At 36.0% G+C, this 15098-nt stretch overlaps 2 protein-coding genes across 2 annotated transcripts; one reads left to right on the top strand and one right to left on the bottom strand.

The window, feature by feature from the left end:
* Positions 1-2060, top strand: LOC132605476 (alkane hydroxylase MAH1-like). The gene has a single exon (XM_060318614.1). It carries the CDS (start codon positions 57-59, stop codon positions 1605-1607), a length of 1551 nt encoding a protein of 516 aa, XP_060174597.1. The 5' UTR covers positions 1-56; the 3' UTR covers positions 1608-2060.
* A 5851-nt stretch (positions 2061-7911) lies between these two features.
* On the bottom strand, positions 7912-9845 carry LOC132607341 (alkane hydroxylase MAH1-like). Its single transcript, XM_060321275.1, has one exon. The coding sequence runs from the start codon at positions 9521-9523 to the stop codon at positions 7997-7999; it is 1527 nt and encodes a 508-aa protein (XP_060177258.1). The 5' UTR covers positions 9524-9845; the 3' UTR covers positions 7912-7996.
* Between the last annotated feature and the right edge of the window lie 5253 nt (positions 9846-15098).

The raw sequence follows: 15098 nt of genomic DNA, 5'->3' as shown, positions 1-15098 counted from the left end.
GATACTGTCTTGTCACTTAAACAAGTCCCCTCTCCATTTCTTTGTTTGAAAAAGAAATGGATATCCTTGAATTTTCTCTTTCTATATTGATTATCATCATATGTTTAACATATTCTACATGGTGGTACGTTAGATATATATTGTGGAAATTAAGCTATGTGCCAACAAATTGGCCACTAGTTGGAATGTTGCCTGGGCTTATTCGAAATGCTCATCGTATCCATGAATTTGCAACTGATGTTCTTGTAGAAACTAAGGGCACTTTTGAGTTCAATGGTCCTATTCTTGCCAACTTGAACATGTTGGCTACTAGTGATCCTGCAAATATCCACCACATCCTCAGTAGAAATTTCTTAAACTATCCAAAAGGTGTCGAGTTTCGTAAAATATTCGATATATTAGGAAATGGAATCTTCAATGTTGATTCTGAACTATGGGAGATTCATAGGAAGACTACAATGTCTTTAATGAGCCATCCAAAGTTCCAAACTTTGTTGGAGAGGAACATGTGGGACATTATTGAAAACGGGCTCCGACCAATTCTTGATGCTTTTGCTGAACGAGGCACGACGTTTGATTTGCAAGATATTTTCCAGAGATTCACTTTTGATGCTATTAGCAAATTGTTACTTGACCATGATCCGAAAAGTTTATCTATTGGTTTACCTTATGTGCCATGTGAAAAAGCTTTCAACGACGTGGTGGATGCACTTATGTACAGACACTTCTTGCCAGAATGTTTATGGAAATTGCAAAAATGGGTTAGAATTGGTAAAGAGAAGAAGCTCATTCAAGCATGGGAAGCTTTTGATCAGTTCTTATATCCTTGCATATCGCGGAAGCAAGAAGAGTTGATGCACAAAACAATCAAAGACGAGGACTTCGACTTATTTACTCCCTATATTAAAGCATACAATCAATGGACGAATGGAAATAATAATTCGGGTAATGTACAAGAATTTTTAAGGGACACGATTTTGAATTTGATGTTCGCTGGAAGAGACACCACGAGTGCAGCTCTCACTTGGTTTTTCTGGCTCTTAGCTAAAAATCCCTTAGTAGAGACAAAGATTAGAGAAGAGATTCAACAGCAATTGCATCTAAAAGAAGATGAGAACCTCAAGTTTTTCAAAATAGAAGAAACAAGAAAACTTGTCTATCTACATGGTGCTTTGTGTGAAACTCTGAGGTTCTTTCCATCAGTTGCAATTGAGCATAAAATTCCACTTGACTTTGAATTTCTCCCGAGCGGTCACCGTGTTAATCCAAGTACAAGAATTGTGCTATCCTTCTATACAATGGGGAGAATGGAGACTATATGGGGAAAAGATTGCTTAGAATTCAAGCCAGAGAGATGGATTTCAGAAAGAGGAGGACTGAAACACGAGCCATCTTTCAAATTTCCAGCATTTAATGCGGGTCCACGGACTTGTTTGGGGAAAGACATGGCATTCATTCAGATGAAAATAGTGGCCGCCACCATCATATACAATTACCATATCCAAGTGGAAGATCAAATTATTTCTCCAAGTGCTTCTATTATCGTTCAAATGGAAGACGGCCTGAAAGTTAGGCTTGTCAAAAGGGTTCCTCTTATGTCCAATTAATACCGAATGCAAGAACAAAGAGGTCTGTGCTAGATTGGTGAATAGTGACGTACGCAGAATTTTATGTAAGCTGATATATAAAGAAGTGAAACAAATCACAATAACATGATCATCTTAATAAAACACCTTCAAGTACATTAATACAATTATCCCGAGATTAATGTTTATTTTTTCAAATGTATCATGATAGTCGTCTAAGCTTTTCTTTCACCAAGATGTACACACTTTTATTGCATCCCCTCTCTCTCCAATCAGACTTTAAGAGTCTCTATCACTAGCTTGTTCTAATAAGTGATTGCTCAAGTACTTAGATGATTTTTGACTAGTTGCATGGATCTTCTATTAAAATCTGTCACCTATATTTTATATTTAGGTATTATTTTCGGTTATTATGTACCAAAAAATTAGTGAAAAATCTTGATAAAGCGGTGTTGGATGATATCGCTTGCATCAACGTAAGTCCGCCTAAGAACCAATTCTTTTCTGCATGGTTATGGGATGTTAGATCTTTCATCTTTTAGAGAATCCGAATGAAGGTAGTTTTTTTTCTTTATCTAAGCACGAAAGGGGGGTATCAATCTTTAGGTTACATTTTTCCGAAGATGGACTCTACCTTTCAGTTCTTATAGTTTCTACGTTTGTATAACATCTTGTCTAATTACTTTTTGTCATCTAGTTTTGGTAAATGAATCTTTCTACATCATTTGAAGAACTGAAATGATAAGATAGCGATATTGTTGTGAACTCAGAAGACAAAATTAAGTGGTACCGCACTATCTAGTGCCAGTCAAATCGTTAACCTTATTTTCTTTAAATCTTCTGGTCCTAGAAGAGCCACGCCTCTGAAACTACTAGTGGTCCAGCAAAATGTATATGACTAACAATTCATGAATTGGGGCCTTCCAAAACCCTGTCCATTTATGAATCAGCCCGAAGCCAAGGTGAATGCTGGTAAGCATGTCGGCCGATGTCCACATCCACCTGATTTTGAGATCACCATTTAAGTCATATTCGTAGTGTGTGAAAATTTACAAGTTTACCAATTTCGAAACAATTTTAGATATGCGGTCTTTGAAGTGTCAAATGACTGAAGTTCGGCCATTTTTACCTGAACTTCAGATATATATGGTTGAAGTTCATCTTTTTTCCAAAGTTCAGTTATTTTTGTTTTCGCTTCAGCCATTTTTGCCTAAATTTAAACAATATGTGGCTTGATTAAGTCATTTTGCATGAACCTCAGCCTCTTTTGCTTGAAGTTCATACACATACGGCTAAAGTTCAATTGCTCTTTGCTTGAACTTCAGATATAAATTCTTAAACTTTAGCCATATAACTTTGGAAACAACATATCTCAAGCTTTTCCTAAGCGGATAGACTTGCAAAAATTTCAAAAATATGTACATATTAAATAGCGATGCCCAAATAAATCCTTTTTTTGTGCGGAATGCCCTTCAAAGGCACTGGTCTTTATTTTTGGCAATCAAATTTAAAATCTTTAATTTTTTTCTTTCTTCTAAAAATCATGGGTTCTAAGTTCGAATCCCCGCTCAGTCAAATACATATAAAAAAATAAAAATAAAAATCGCAGGGCAGAAGTTTGTAGCAAAGTTAGGCCTATTCAGGCAAATTCAGACTTTAAGGAAAGGTTTGTAAAATTCCAACCAAGTAAAAAAAAAGTGCCTGAAGGCAGAATTTTGCTTTCACCACTCTACCTTAAGTTAGAGCTTAAAAATCTGTCTTGCGAATCCAAACTTTACCTTGCGGCTTTTTTAAAAAATGTTTTTTATTGAGCGGGTGTTCAAACCCGAAACCAAAAATTTTTTAGCGAAGGACAAAAATTAGAGACCACCAATTTGAGGGCCAAAAATTAAAGACCAGCGCCTTTGAAGGGAAATCGTGCAAATGACCCCAAATAAATTACCTCATGAATTCTTACTCTCACACAAGGAGCTTTGGGCCAATTGGGCCGAGAAGAAGCAATAGGGCCGAAGGCCTTATATAGCTGATTTGGGATCCAACTATTGGGCTTGTAAAAGGGAATAGGGCTTGGCAACTTTTTTTTTAGGGGGATTGTCCTTCATTTTGGGTGGTCTTTAAATTATGCCCTTCAAATTGGTGGTCTTTATGCTTTGCCCATTAAATTGGTGGTCTTTAAGTTTTGCCCCTTAAATTAGTAGTCTTTCAGTTTTGCCCTTCCCTAGACGCCCCTTGGTTCCGGATTCGAACCCTTGCTCAATCAAAAATTCACAAGGCATAAGTTGGGATTCACAAGGCAGAGTTTTGCATGCCTCAAGCAGAATTTTGAATGCTAACTCTACTTGCACGCATACAAAACTCTCCCTGCAGGCAGAGTTTGCAAAAATCTACCTGCAAGTAGAGTTTGAAACTCTGCCTGAGGTAGAATTTTGCATGAGTTTTGCATCCAAAACTCTGCCTGCAGGCATACAAAACTTTACCTGCAGGTAGAGTTTGAAACTTTGCCTGCAGGTAGAGTTTTGCATGCCCCAGGCAGAATTTTGAACGCAAACTCTACTTGCAGGCATACAAAACTCTACATGCGGGTAGAGTTTGAAACTCTACTATGCAAACTCTGCCTGCAGGTACAAACTCTGTCTTGCGAAACTTGCTACAAACTCTGCCTTGCGAAACTTGCTACAAGGGAAACTTGCTACAAACTCTGCCTTGCGAAACTTGCTATAAACTCTGCCTTGCGATTTTTTAATTTTTTTTAATTTTTTACTGAGCCGGGGTTCAAACCCCAAACTTCATAGTATTAAGAGAAGGGCAAAAGTTAAAGATTTCAAATTTGAGGGGTAAAAATTAAAGACCACCCCAATGGCCCGGTTAGCAATAATAAGTTACGAATTTAGTGCTTCTCTTCTCCCTTTTTCTTTCTGAGCCTATTATTCCTTCTTCTCCTTCAGTATTTTCTTCTATTGTCACAATTTGATCTACGTACTAACCTTCCCTTGTAAATTGTAATAGTTACTTTTGAGTTTTCAATCAAAGGTAGGGGCAGAGCTTGAAGTTTACTGTCGAGTTGGTCAATCCAACATGTTTAGTCTAAACTCTATATTTGTAATATGAAATTTTACTAAAAATGTACAAAAAATTATTAGAACTCAATACTAAGGCTTGATATCGTTATCGTAGAACTTAGAACTCATAAAGTTCAAATTTGGCTCCGTTGCTATTAAAGAACTTATTTCCGTGCTTGTTGCGTTCACTACATACATTATCACTAGGGGTGAAAAGCTAACATAATAATATGTAAGTCAATTTTTCACGAAATCTATTTTAGCAAAGCATATGATGTCGCTTCACGACGTGGAGCCGTAAATAGTTTTACCTTACATCAATCTTGAAGAAAACTCTAAAACTACAAATGCGTAGATCGTTTGTATATTACAATGAACAGATCCTGTATATTTGGAACTAAGAATGATGTCTGCTAATACCTTTTGAGGAGATGTTTTGACATATTTTCCCGCTTGCAATTAATTATGACTCTCTAGAACACTCTACATGGAGGTCCCCATTTCATCATGAATTTGCATACTTCATCTGGACCACGTTATAAGTGGCTACTCAGAGAACCATACGGGCAAACAAAGGTATATGTAATGGACCCAATGAGTTGAAAGCCCTTAACGTGCTTGGTTCACGAATATCAACGGATCAGACAAAAACAAATAAAGTATCCTATCCTTCCACATTTAATATCGATAAAAAATGAGTTAAGACGCCCATATTATCTATGAGTTATTGAATAAAAAATTAACGTTACGGCTTCCATCTAACTTATCGAATGACATGTGCCTTCCTTTCATACGACTTCAAGTTCTAATAATTGGATTCTAAATTTAATTGTACATATTTAATGTGTTTTTTAATTTAAATACATCATTTGAACAAAAGCTACTGAATTTGATGGAACCGTACGTGAACTTCTGCCTTCTCCCATGTTACCCTCTATAAAAGAAAGTGTTTTGGTGAGTTATCCGTGGTTAATTTATACTCCATTTTTTTCAGCGGATAATATATATGGATTGTTTCATATTCAACCGATTTTAACAAATTGATTATCCAATCTATTTTTAGCGGGTTGAGGAATATTTTATTTATTTTATTCATTTTACCAGTGCTACTTCAGCCTTCGATCAGAAATATGTCGGTTTCAAGAATTTCTAAGTAAATAAAGAGTGTTGTGGACTAAATAAGTCGGTGAGTTTCGACTATGAATGGTCAAGAAGAAAATAAGAGGACCCTTAAAATGTTTGCTTTGTCCGTGTCAAAGAAATTCGATTTAATTTGTATTTTACAAATTTAGCAAGTTGGTGGCTAAATCAAAACAAGACTTCATAATTGACTAAATAAAGTAAGAAGCAAAGGGTCATGTATCATGTTCGGAAACAGAGTCCGGAGCCTAAAGGGTATAAAAATACACGGTATAAATCAAAAGGGAATATTCAAAAATTTACATACCAAAACGGGTATAACGTGGGCTGATCCACGTTATACCCCAAAAAACTTTTTCGGCTGTCAGAAGCAGTCAACGAAAAATTAAAAAATAAATAAATTATATAACGTGGACTGATCCACGTTTTACAAATATATTTTGTAAAACGTGGACTGATCCACGTTATACAAAATATATTGTATAACGTGGATCAGTCCACGTTATACAATTTATATTTTTTTCCCCCGTTTTACAAATACTTGGTAAGACGTTGCCTCTATTTAAATCATATTCGGCTGTGTTTTTAATTAAAAAAAAATTATTGATTTTTTTTAATTTTTAAAGCATATAGTTAATTTCAGTGATTAACTCAAATAAATATTTTAACACATGCAATAATTAAATATGTGTTATATATGCGAACAGAAATAAAAAATAAAATATAAGTTAAATAAACGTCACACATTAACTGAGTAATAAATGTTAAATTACATACTAACTATTAAACGACACAAGACATGTTATATATTCTTGGAAGATTACATAAGGAAACAACGATCGTACAACTTAAGAAAAAACATAAAAACCAACAAGCAACAACAACTACTGATTTCTGTCGGGGCAGCAATTCTTTTTATGACCTGTTTGCTTGCACGTACTACACTTTCTAGCCATGCGAGCAGGAGCTATATCCATTTCATTCCTCCTTCTAGTTGTAGTCCGCGCTCCTGAACCCGAAGTAAGTTTTGTTTGAAAAAACTTAGTATTTAACTGTAAGGTTATTTTAGTCAACTTTAAATGTCGAGAAAATTAGTCAGCTTTATTTTCAAAATTGAAACCGCAGAAGTGAAATTGACATTCACAGCTACATTACCCCGGGATTTTTACATTGAAATCTATTGCGTATCATCATCTTATAGGTAAATAAAACTGAAAATTTCACGCCAATTTGGGGAAAAATTGAAATTGAATGGGATAAAAGGTGTTTTTTAAAAAATCGACTCGGCCAAACCGCCTTATGGCGCTTGTCCGCGTAGATCTCGAAAAAAATACTCAAGTTAAAAAAAAACGCGCAAAACGAACGTCCGAGCGCAAAGTTATGGCCATCTAAAGTTTGACCACTTTACAACTAGTTTTCAAACAAAACGTACTCCGGGCACCTTTTCAACCCCTAAAATGACGATCTGAACGTCTACGTATCCTTGATGTATTGAGCCTACATTATTGTACGCAGAAAAAAATATCAGGTTCTATATAAAATATTGACGTTTCGGAGTCTTGACACACGACTAATCGTTGGTCAAAGTATGAAAAAAACACTAAGTTTTTTCAAACAAAACTTACTTCGGGCACCTTTTCAACCCCTAAAATGACTATCCGAACGTCTACGTATCCTTGATGTATTGGGCCTACACTATTGTACGTAGAAAAAATATCAGGTTCTAGATAAAATATTGACGTTTCGGAGTCTTGACACACGACTAATCGTTGGTCAAAGTATTGAAAAAACACTTCGGGCATTTTGGTTCCGGACTCCTATTTTGTAAAACGCTGGGAAAAAAATATAAATTGTAAAACGTGGACTGATCCACGTTATACAAAATATATTGTATAACGTGGATCAGTCCACGTTATACAATTTAATTTTTTTTTTTTTAATTTTTCGTTGACTGCTTCTGACAGCCGAAAAAGTTTTTTGGGGTATAACGTGGATCAGCCCACGTTATACCCGTTTTGGTATGTAAATTTTTGAATATCCCCTTTTGGTTTATATCGTGTATTTTTATACCCTTTAGGCTCCGGACTCTTCGGAAACATGTAGACATTTGAATTAGAAAGAGAACAGTCAACAAGAGAACAATTTTATTAGGATTTTCTTAAAGAGCTGAGGATATATTCCACATACATAAGACATATAGAGATGCATGTGCTATACCCTTTTATCAACCTTCACCATCAGACCATTTTTCACTTGCATGATAATAGAAGTAGTGGGACAAATATTTTCTGGTTCCACTAATTGGATATTGTAATTGTGTATGATGGTGGCTGCCGCTATTTTCATCTGAATGAACGCCATTTCCTTTCCTAAACAAGTTCTTGGACCCGCATTAAACGCTGGAAATTTGAAAGACGGCGCGTGTTTGATCCCTCCTCGTTCTGAAATCCATCTCTCTGGCTTGAATTCTAGACAATCTTTTCCCCATAGAGTCTCCATTCTCCCCATTGTATAGAATGGAAGAATTATTCTTGTTTTTGGACTAACACGGTGACCGGTTGGAAGGATGTCATGATCAAGTGGATATTTGTTCTCTAAAGAAACTGATGGAAAGAACCTAAGAGTTTCCAACAAAGCACCATGTAAATAGATCAATTTTCTCGAGTCTTCTTTGTTGAAAAACTTGAGTTTTTCATCTTCTTTTACATGCAATTGTTGTTGAATCTCTTTTCTAATCTTTGTCTCTACTGTGGGATTTTCAGCCAAGAGCCAGAAAAACCAAGTGAGAGCTGCACTTGTGGTGTCCCTTCCAGCAAACATCAAATTCAAGAAAGTGTCCCTCAGAAATGTTTGCAAAGTACCCAAATCTCCATCTTTCCATTGGTTGTACATTTTGATATAAGTGGTTAAAAATGCGAATTCCTCGTCTTTAATTGTACTTTTGTGCATCAACTCTTCTAGCTTACGCGAAATGCAAGGATATATGAATTGATCAAAAGCCTCGCGAGCTTGAATGAGCTTCTTCTCTTTACCAATTCCCAGCCATTTTTGTAATTTCCAGAGACATTCTGGGATTATGTGTCTGTGTAGAAGTGCATCAAGAGCATCGCCGAACGCCTTTTCATATCGCAAATAAGGCAAGTCAACGGACAAACTTCTTGGATCATGATCAAGTAACAGCTTGGTGATAGAATCAAAAGTGAATCTTTGCAAAACGTCTTGCAAATCCAATGTTTTGCTTTGTTCAGCAAAAGCATCAAGAATTGGTCGAACGCCTTTATCAATAATGTCCCACATGGTCCTCTCTAACAAAGTTTGGAACTTGGCATGGCCCATTATGGACATTGTGGTCTTCCTATGAAGCTCCCATAATTCATGATCAACGTTGAAGATCCCATTTCCCAAAATATCAAATATTTTACGAAATTCGGGTCCTTTTGGATAGTTTGGGAAGTTTTTACTAAAGATATGATGGATATTTGCAGGATCACAAGTAAAAAACATGTCCAAACTGACAAAACTAGGACCTTTGAACTCATAAGTGCCACCATATTCTATAAGAACTTCAGTCATGTATTCATGGATACGATAAAGATTCACAATAACTGCCGGCAACTCCCTAAGGATTGGCCAATTTGTTGGTGCTGATGTTGTTGTCCTTCTATATATGATGAACCATATAAAATAAGTAACGAAAAGAGTTGTGAAGAAAAGGAAAAAATATTCAAGGAAATCCATTGAGGGTTGGAAGCTAGCTTTGGTTTTTGCTGGTACTTTTGTAGTGTAGAGGAATTCTTACCTTGTAAGGTTTTACATGCGTTGCAACATTTAGGCTATAAATTTAAGAGGTCCTCCAGTGACAATCAATCAATTATTTGAGTTTGACGTTGATTGTACACGTTCTTGAAAAGGAATGACAACTTCTTTAATTTGGGAGTAATCCATTACATTTGACTATTAAACAATTTCGTCCCATTTGCTTTCACGGATTTGTTGATTACTCTATAATTGGTCTTTTCAAGATAAGCATCATGCTTTTGGATGTTCAAGATTTCTCTAGGCTAAAATGAATAGATACTTTCATCTTCCAAGAGAAATATGAACCATAAAGACGGTGATATTTCTAAGCAATAACGACAAAGGCATTATTTTTTTTTATTTTTATTTTTGGAGAAAAATATGGTCGTTGGAGAGGAGAAACGTACCCATGATAGAAAGCGTTTTCCCGTTTAATCTAAGCAAGAGGATATAGAGGCAGATTCAGTTGCATGTAGGAGTGAATCTACCTTGTAAAGTGGCTTCTCACTTATCCCCATTTTTAAATAAGGAGATCCAACATCAAGTGTAGCAATTGGTAATTCATTCGATCGGGAAACTATATCCAAGCTTCATAAAGTCCCCGCTATTTGGACTTTTCAAATTTAGCGAACTAAAACATTTCAGTACGTAGTTAAAGAAGGGAAACTAATTATTAGGAAGGGAACATTGACCTACAAATAAATTGACTTAACCGATTCTCATTCTTACTACTATACGAACAGTCTTCTTCGGCTGAGGCTGTAAAATCCAACTATTTTTATTATAAAGAGCTCCTGAGTAAGCACTCTTCTATGATTAGTACAACAACCTTAGGTTAGAAAGTAGCATGTAAGCACTCATGACTTAAAAATCATGGGTCCTATTTAAGCCTGTCAAGTGGGCCGGGCCAGGTCATATAAATGCGGGTCACATGGGGCGGGGGCGGACCGGGCTGGGAGTCGGGTTGGAGGAGTGAAAGGGGTGTCCGGCCCAGCCCCCTACCCGGGTAGGGGTACATAGTGGGCTAAGTGGGCTGGGCTGGGTTTTAGTTAGTGGGCCGGGCCATATTTTAATTATTTAAAAAAAATTCTAATAGTAAAATTTATTAAGTTTGATACTTTAAAACCTAGTTGTTGTCAACTTTATTTTAACCATCAAGTTCTTTAAATTATACTTTGGCTCTATTTTCAATCTATAAATCTCATTCATTCTTCTCCATATTATCTCACAATTCCCTACTCTCCTCTTTCCCTAAATTTCCTACTTATCTAAATCTCTCTCTCTCTTCCAGCTTCCAAGTTCAAATTTCAAAATTTAAATTTAATGGATAATGATAATCCTCCACCTCCTCCTCGAGTCCAAAGATCAATTTCAAGTCTGGTGTGGTTGCATTTTGAGCGAGTAGATGAGGAACATGTTAAATGTCAATATTATGGTCAAATATATTTCCATAAGTCTAAACCGGTTTTTGGGGGTACCGTCTGTTACGTAGGCACTTGGACAAAAGGCACAAAATTGAACTTTGAAGTTTATCTCTTCTTTAAATTTCTCCATCGATGCTAGCGTTTTGAACTTTTCATTTGTAATAAGTTAACCGTTCAAGTTTGTATGTTTTGAATTTGCAATGTTATCAATTTAAGTTTGAAGTTTTATTTTAAATTATTTATGTAGTCTTGTATCACATTCTCAACTTTTTATAATTTTTAGCACTTAAATAGCCGCTGGGAGTCTTCATTCCAACAACATATTCAAGAAATACACAAATATACCATTAACATATACAAGATATACATAAATTAGGAACTTTTTTTTTCTATAAATAAGCTAATCTTTTTAACCAAAAAAAAAAAAGTTGAAATGAAATCACACAGTAACTAAATGGGAACAATGCATATGAGTTTTGATACTAAACCAAAGTTCTTAATTTAATTATCTCATCTGATCCTAAGTCCTAATGTCATGTGCAGATTGTCACCTCTCCATCATCGACAGAGACATTTCAAATACGCTAAAAAATATTTAATTATTAATATATAAAATATTTGAAACTAATAAGATCTGAGACATTGGTTGTTCTACATTTTCGTACTTCATCACAATCTATCTTCCAATTTCTCTGTGAGTTTATCCTTTTATTTCATTTTAACGATTATGTAAACTCAGCTATCAGTAGGGATGACTCATGACACAACATTTTGACATAACTATCTTCCTTTTAATTATGCTAATTGATTATTTTTATACTAATATCCATGATGCTCAATAGTGTTATTATATTAATTTGCTCGAATCATGTTCACGAAACGATATTTTCTCTGCCGCCATAATTTTTTGTGTTACCAACTTATTTTTTATAGCAAATAGGAGAAAAAAGAAGAAGTGGCGGAAGTTACGAAATCTGTCATATATATGTAAAAATGCCTATTTATGATTATTATTTTTTTTTAAAATAATTCTAAGTGGGCGGGGTGGGGCGGGGCGGGGCCCCCGTGGGCCAGAACCCGGGCTGTTGGTGAGCCGGGCTACTGGGCTAAATGGCATGTCCGGCCCAGCCCCCTAATTTTTTCCACTAGCCCAGCCCACCACCCTCTTGTCAGGTTGGGGGGCCGGGCCGGTTATGGGCCGGGTTAGGTGGGCCTGTCCCGGGTCAACCCGGCCCAATTGACAGGCTTAGTCCTATTGGACCAATGAGTACCAAACGACAGATTGTTATAAAAAAAATAACAAAAAGATTTCTTTCTCATAACCAAGAGTTATTGTTTGGGGCCTCACAAACAAAATTAAACACAAAAAGTTTAAGAATAGCAAGTGATATTATTATAGAACTCGCAATTTCAACCTAATTGAAACCCTATGAGTTGTCTCGTTATAGGATCAAATCAGAAATGGCGGCATTTAATGTCAATTGGTTTCATTTTTTATTTTATTTTTTCTGTGGAAAGTGAAGGTTCATCACGTATTAGGTATGATATTAAAACTTGAAAGCTCGAGCTCACATGTGGAAGATTTTCCATTTTCCAACAAAAAGGGGAATTTTAATTTGTCATTTTCCGACTTTACGGTGAAGCGTCACATACTCACATGTATCGTGTGAGTTAATATAAGTTGTCTTGTATACGTTGAATTAAAGAGTGAGATAAAAAAAATTAAAAAAAAAAAAGCTTCTGAAAGTTTTATAATTTATGAAAGTTTAGAAGAAAAAAAAAAAGGAAAATTTGACATTTTCTAAAAATAAAGTGAAACCTCGAGCTCACATGTGTGATGTGCCATCTGAGTTGATGTAGGCTGTCTTGTACGATGAAAGGAGTGAGATAAAAAAGCTTTTGAGAATGTAATAAGCTATCAAAGATTCTTAATAACGAATCATTTTAAGATCATGCATGAAACTTCACAAAAATAAGTTAAATATTAGAAAAAAAGACATCATTTGACTCTTGAACTTGACACGAAAACTTAATTTAGCAACTTAATTTAAGTTGTATTTATTTACCCCCCCCCCCCCCCCAATAACTTCCAAGTCAATTAAATACCCCTTTAGCGGGTGACGTGGCAAAAAGGTATGATGATTTTCTCAAAAGCGCGTGAAAGGGGAAAAAAACACCAAAAATAATTTCAGCTGTACATATGTCCTTTTCTAATTGGATGACAATTTATTATACTTAATTATACTTTTTTAATATTTTATTTTTCCTTTTTCTTTCTTTTCTCTTTCTTCTTCTTCTAACTGTCACGCCCCGAACCTGGGCCTGGACGTAACACGGCACCCGGTGCCTGACTGCATGTGACCGAGCGAACCAACTGGCTGGCTGAATCAACATGTGATATCAAAAACATAACTGAATGTGGAAACAACTAAACGCATGCTGATATACTAAAGGTCTGACTGAAATCATAATGCGGAAATACTTAGACAATCTGAAATATCTGAACGTAGCCAACATGGCTTAAACCAAAACAACTGAACAACTGCCAACAAGGCAAACATAATAAATATCTGACTTTCTGAACTGTGTCTATGAAGCCTCTAAGAGTACTGAATAATAGAGCTGTCTATAAACTGAAATAACTGGATAGCTGACAATGCCTCGAAGGAATTTGGGGCTCACCAGTAGCTGATACGTGTACTCCTAAATAGCTGAGTCGTCAACCTGTATATCGTTTCCTGCATCGCGAGATGCAGGCCCCCAAGCAATAAAAAGAGACATCAACACATTTGAATTGTACTGGTATGTAAAGCAACTGAAGCAATAAAATACTGGAACTGAAACTGAAACTGAACTAAACAGGAAAGCAAGAAGTTGAAGTACTCCCTGTTCTGGATGAAGAATCACCTGTAAAACTGTAAATATAACTGTGGCCTAGGGCCCAAATAATGTGCACAAAAACTGTGGCCTCAGGCCCAAGCAATACGTATGCATAAACTGTGGCCTAGGGCCCAAAAATACAGATACAGGTGTTCAACATTAACAATTTACAAAACTGAGACTGGCTATAGCTGATAGCATGATAACTGTTTCTGATTATGGGACTCTTGCAAATAACTGGTTATACACTGACTGAGACTCATGTGATAATAATGCATAAGTCCATAAAGATTACGTGTTGAGTTCATGATGTTCAAAGTGACAACCATGAACGAATTCTGTAACTGTAACCCTAGAAGATAACAGTTCTATATCATATCATGAAACTAGGGCTAACTATATTCTGAGTCAATTTGCTGACAAGTATGAAGAATGAGGCGTAGGGAGAATCATGAACATTCCCTAACGTAGATAGTTAGCCTCACATACCTTAATTCCAGCCTTTGAGCGTAATACAATGTTCGTCACCCCTTTCAACTTTGATCTATATCAATACAAGCCAAAGGGATTCTATATTAGCAATAATATTCATGCTTTGGTCATCTAAGCATTTTATCAAACTCTTAGTGGGCATAAAGCTCCACAATCTCCATTAATGGTGTTTCTTCACCCAATTCCCAGTCTATTACTTCTAGGTGATTCTACAATCTCAATTAGATGTAATTAACACCATTCTCCATCACCCATATCATTATAACAATCTCAAGTCAACAATTCAAAACCCTACTATAGTTCGTGTAATTCTCTTTACTAAACCCATTTACTATTCTCCCAAGAACTCATCAATTCACTATTATGAATGATTAGAGTCTAGAAACATTACCTTTTTGACGTTCAATCCTCTTGAATTCAAGTTCTAGGGTTTCCACGCCCAACAATAATGTTCCACTCACAAATCTATTGATTAGAAGGGTTTACTCAAGTTAGAAAGAGATTGGGGACTTGAATTCAACCTAGAATCATGATAACACTTACCTTGTATGGTTCTTCAGGCTTGGGACTTGTTCTTATTGACTTTAGGGTAATTTTTCGTGAATGAGGTGCTGGGGAAATAAACCCCAAACCTTAGATATAACTAAAAACGCGTAACCCGACTTTTTGACCCGAATCTGACCCGATTTGCGATTGGTCCGCGATGCGGGACCGTCTCG

This window comes from Lycium barbarum, chromosome 8, assembly GCF_019175385.1.
Source record: "Lycium barbarum isolate Lr01 chromosome 8, ASM1917538v2, whole genome shotgun sequence".
NCBI lineage: Eukaryota > Viridiplantae > Streptophyta > Magnoliopsida > Solanales > Solanaceae > Lycium > Lycium barbarum.
The sequence above is the reverse complement of the archived record's forward strand: the minus strand, read 5'-3'. Positions and strand labels throughout refer to the sequence as shown.